At 36.6% G+C, this 4,315-nt stretch overlaps 1 protein-coding gene across 1 annotated transcript; it reads right to left on the reverse strand.

The window, feature by feature from the left end:
- Nucleotides 1-1,491: 1,491 nt before the first annotated feature.
- Nucleotides 1,492-4,264, reverse strand: LOC128248655 (uncharacterized). The gene is made up of 3 exons (XM_052970302.1): nucleotides 4,058-4,264; nucleotides 2,688-2,772; nucleotides 1,492-2,323 (listed from the first exon to the last, which is right to left on the reverse strand). The coding sequence occupies exons 1-3, from the start codon at nucleotides 4,142-4,144 to the stop codon at nucleotides 1,866-1,868; spliced, it is 630 nt and encodes a 209-aa protein (XP_052826262.1). The 5' UTR covers nucleotides 4,145-4,264; the 3' UTR covers nucleotides 1,492-1,865.
- Between the last annotated feature and the right edge of the window lie 51 nt (nucleotides 4,265-4,315).

A 4,315-nucleotide genomic window follows, 5' to 3' on the forward strand; every position in this document is an offset into this window, starting at 1 on the left:
ATATATATACAATTAAAAGGGTAAAGGTTTATCAATTCATTAATTTATTAATAAATCAACAATTAATAATTTTTACCAACCTCTTCGGTATGTAAACACCATTATCGGTGGAGAACTTATTTAAAAGTTCTTATACATTTATAAACATAATTAAGGGATCAGAAAACATTTGCTTCACCATATACCGAAGTTCAGAAATAGCAGCTAAAAAAGCTGAGACTCCAACAGATAGCATTACTTGTTTTTGCCTTTGTGAGTTACAAGTAATGCTATCTGTTGGAGTCTCAGCTTTTTTAGCTACTATTTCTGAACTTCGGATGTATATATATATGAATTCACGTTTGTATTCTTATGCAAATTTCTTTGAATACGGGCAAGGATGCATATCACTCTTGGCTTTCAATAAACTCATAGCTTTTATAAGACTTCAGTGGTGATTAGATTGTATTGCCGAGTCATGACGCTTAGTCATGAAGCGAATGATTAGGTTCTTGTTTCATCTTCCAAATTACCCCAGTCATCTGCCGCCTCAAAAGCTTCGTACTTGCCGTGCCAGCCAACGTAAGTCAATGACACACAACTTCACACAACTTCACTCTATCTCTGCTTTCAGTATGCCATTCAAGAAAAACTTCGAAGTTGTTCAGAAGAACATGGAAAAATGGAAGAGAAATTTGGTGCAGTTCCAGTCTCATTCATCTAGAAGGACTGTTGGTCGGTGCCAGTTTCTTGGGAAATCAATTAAAGGAAAAAAGAAGAGAGTGGGGGAATTATCAAGAGATGTGACACTACTGTGGAGAGATAAAGTGAGTTTTCCACTCATTTCCGAGATAAAATCCAAACTATATATGTTTCATAGCTAGCAGAACCTCGGAAGTAGTAATTTTCCAAACGTGGGGGTGGGTAGTCTGCTAGCTACTTGTCGGATCAAAGGTACATTAATCAAAAGGAGTTAACATTTTCGTCAAGGAATTAACATTTCGTCAAGGAATTCGCAGGAGATTCGTTCGAAAATGCGTAGAAAGCATAGAAATTGGGAAGAAAAGGGAAAGTATATTTGTGAAGAAGTAATATATGGGAGGGGGTAAATGTCTAACCTTGTTAAAGAATAAGAATACGAAAAGGAAAGGGTGAGGGGACGAGTAGGGGGAAAATTTAGAAAATTTATAAAAACATTATCTTCTCCATCTCTGACGAGCGGAAGTATTGTGTATGAATGTGTATCAACAATGGATTCCATTATAATCACAATACTTCCGTGAAACGATCGTAACATGCATTAATTAACAAATTTTTAAACTTTCATGTTACATATATTTACATATATTTTTTATACAATACTATTTTAGACATATATATCTTCGAGAGAAATTTTTTTTAATATTAAATTTCATGCTATTATTTCAAAATACAGTATATATAATCGCTCGTATTAATGTCAAAATATTTTATAGTATTAATATTTTTGACATTTTACACAAAGAGCACTCATTATAAATTCAGTGTATAAAATTCTAACAGAATATATTTAATTAATGATATATATATATATACATACACATGCACACACATATACATATTTATACTTACATTCCTATACACACATAAATATATATACGCAATGAGAGGAGTGGTAATTGGGTTTTTAGGACACGTTGTTAAGGAAAGGTGTTTTGGAGAAATTTTGATTGATTAAATTTGGGGTTATGTTATTGTTTAGAATTCATGAATGCGTGTAGAACCTTGCAAACAAGCTTGTAGGTGTTTCTTTTTTGTTAAGTAGGCACAAGGTGTGACAGTGTTTTTGTTGTTTTTTGCTATTATTGAATTTAATTCTTTATACTATTTTTTTCCTTTCCTTTGATTTATTTTTCGCTTTTGTTTCTTACAGCATCAAGATTTTCGTCTTTTGTAATTATCCATTCGGGTCGCTTCGATTGTCTGTTCGATTTGCGTATTAAACGTTCGATAGTGTCTTGTGTTCGATGTACCGTCATTCCAATCAGTTGAGCGACGAACGAAACCCCGTAGAGGATGACAGCAATTGAAGCAATTACATTTATCTTAGACTCTTCTGCTGTAACGTTTGTGAAGAGGCATCCAATGATAATCATCCAGATTGTATTGCAAATCAGAAATGCGGAAACACATTTGGTGCGCAAGTTCCGAAGTCTTTCAGCGATTTCCGACTTTGGTGCACCCGTCCTAACCGTTGCACCAATAATGAAATCTCGTAGGAGCTTCCAGAATTTGTATTCGACTTCATCTTCATGCATATCGAAGAGGTCAAAACTAAGACTGGGAGAATTTAAACTTGCGGAATCTGAAATAAAAGAAAATAAATAAAATTAATAAAAAAATTAAGGCGCAGACGTGGTTGTGCGGTTAAAACTAGACTTTAAAAGAAAAAGTTCTGGTGTCAATTTATTCGACTAAGCCTTACAAGATGGTGCCCCAGCATGGCCGCAGTCTAATGGTTAAAATATGTAAAAGGTTAAAGAAATGTAAGAAAGAAAAATATAACAATTAGAAGAAATGAATTATTTCTTCTATTGTGAGTTGCAGCCATTGGATTGAAGCAAAGCCGCCGAGAGAGAGAGCTTCTTATAGTTTCTGTTTGCCTTGTGGCAATATCGTGAAGATGAAATGTGAAAGAATAGGAAGGAAGCAAACATGGATTAACTTACTTTTATCCTTCTTTATCTTCTTTTTCTTCTTTCGACGTTTACGGATTTGGGGGAAACAAACCAGTTTCGGAACGGAAGCTTTGTTCTGCAAATAAATAAATATATAAATAAAAAGTAAAGCTTTCTTTTTCTTTTTATCTTTTATTTGTTTCGGTCATTCGACTGCGGCCATGATGGGGCGTTTTTGAAGGATTTTGTCGAAGAAAGTTTATATTTGTATTATCGGCTTATAACGAAAATTGCTGAATGAGGAAAATGTAAAAATGGTGTGTGAATGATGCATATGACTTGAGATGAAATGAACTGATCAGCGACGATTTATTCTCCGTTATAAAATACAATGATTGCCATTACATGAAATAAAATAACGTAACAGGGTTACAACAAAGATGTGTGAGAGACTTCATGGCTAGGCTGGACTGTTGATCTGTAGACAAAGTTGACGCACTGTTTGGAGGTGTGTAGAGGCAGCCGTTGGTCTGTTGGTCGTGTGATTTTCATACAGCAATGATGTAGACAGGCGTCTGATGGAGAAGATGAAAGCGGAGACTGGCTGGTGTCAGATATATCGTTGTCAGAGACGAGTTGCGTGTGGCCAGAGGCGAGGGCCAAAGATCAAGAACAGTCGAGAACTGCCGTTCTTATAGAAAATAATGGGCTCCCAGGAACTGGTGATCAATTTTCCGCGTAAGGAAAAATAAACTGTTGCGCCAACGCGATTGGATAGCTGGAAACCGACCAATACAAACAACAGATTCGTTTAAATACGAGGTCATGTGACCTGCTGGAACAAAAAGACCCTGTGGAGCCGATATCTGGGTATTAAAGCCTAGATGAGTCAAACCGAAAGCATCTCACACAACGACAGTGTAAATTAGTTCTGCTTCAGATTACTCCCCTGCCAAAACATTTGTCATAGACAAAAGTGTGACACGCAAAAAGAGACCGGTAGCAGAGGGAGAATGTGCTAAGGGGCAGAAAAGTGTACAAGGAACCACACTCACAATCTTGCAATCGTGAGCAGAATTCGTTAAGCACTACGACACGCACTGCGTGTGTGTGTGTGCGTGTGTGTGTGTGTGTGTGTGTGTGTGTGTGTGTGTGTGTGTGTGTGTAAATGTGTGTGTCTTTTCCCTTGTACCTACCACCTCTTGTCAACCGATGTTGGTTTCTTTATGTCCCCGTCACTAAGCAGTTCGGCTCAGATAGAATGAATACCAAACTTAAGTAATAGCGTGGAATTGGTCTAGTAAAACTCTTTCATGATGGTGCCCCAGTATGGCCGTAGTTCAACGACTGAAACAAGTGAAAGATGAAATTCTCAAAACATTACAACTATGTTTAAAACGATTTGAAATAAATATACTCACGCCATCCCTTGTCCCCCAGCTTTGATCAATAATGTTGCTGATGGAGTAAACCGGAAGCAGAATGTGCATGGCTGGGAACATGAACATGTAGAAAAGACCGAGAAATATAACCCAACTTTCGTGCAGATGTAAAATGGCGGCATAGAAAACACTGGACACGATTAACAATAACAAGTAATGTTCTCCAAAATGAAAGTCTTCTGATACTATGACTGCAAAAGACAGAAATCAATACTTCGTTGTTGTTGTTGTTGTTGA

This window comes from Octopus bimaculoides, chromosome 9, assembly GCF_001194135.2.
Source record: "Octopus bimaculoides isolate UCB-OBI-ISO-001 chromosome 9, ASM119413v2, whole genome shotgun sequence".
Classification (NCBI taxonomy): domain Eukaryota; kingdom Metazoa; phylum Mollusca; class Cephalopoda; order Octopoda; family Octopodidae; genus Octopus; species Octopus bimaculoides.

Excerpts from the sequence above, each read along its gene's own strand:
- LOC128248655 (XM_052970302.1), bottom strand. The coding sequence starts at position 4,144 with ATGTTCATGTTCCCAGCCATGCACATTCTGCTTCCGGTTTACTCCATC. Across the intron at positions 2,773-4,057 it reads GCTGGGGGACAAGGGATGGC|AACAAAGCTTCCGTTCCGAA; the intron begins GTGAGTATATTT and ends ATTTATTTGCAG. Across the intron at positions 2,324-2,687 it reads GAAGATAAAGAAGGATAAAA|ATTCCGCAAGTTTAAATTCT; the intron begins GTAAGTTAATCC and ends CTTTTATTTCAG.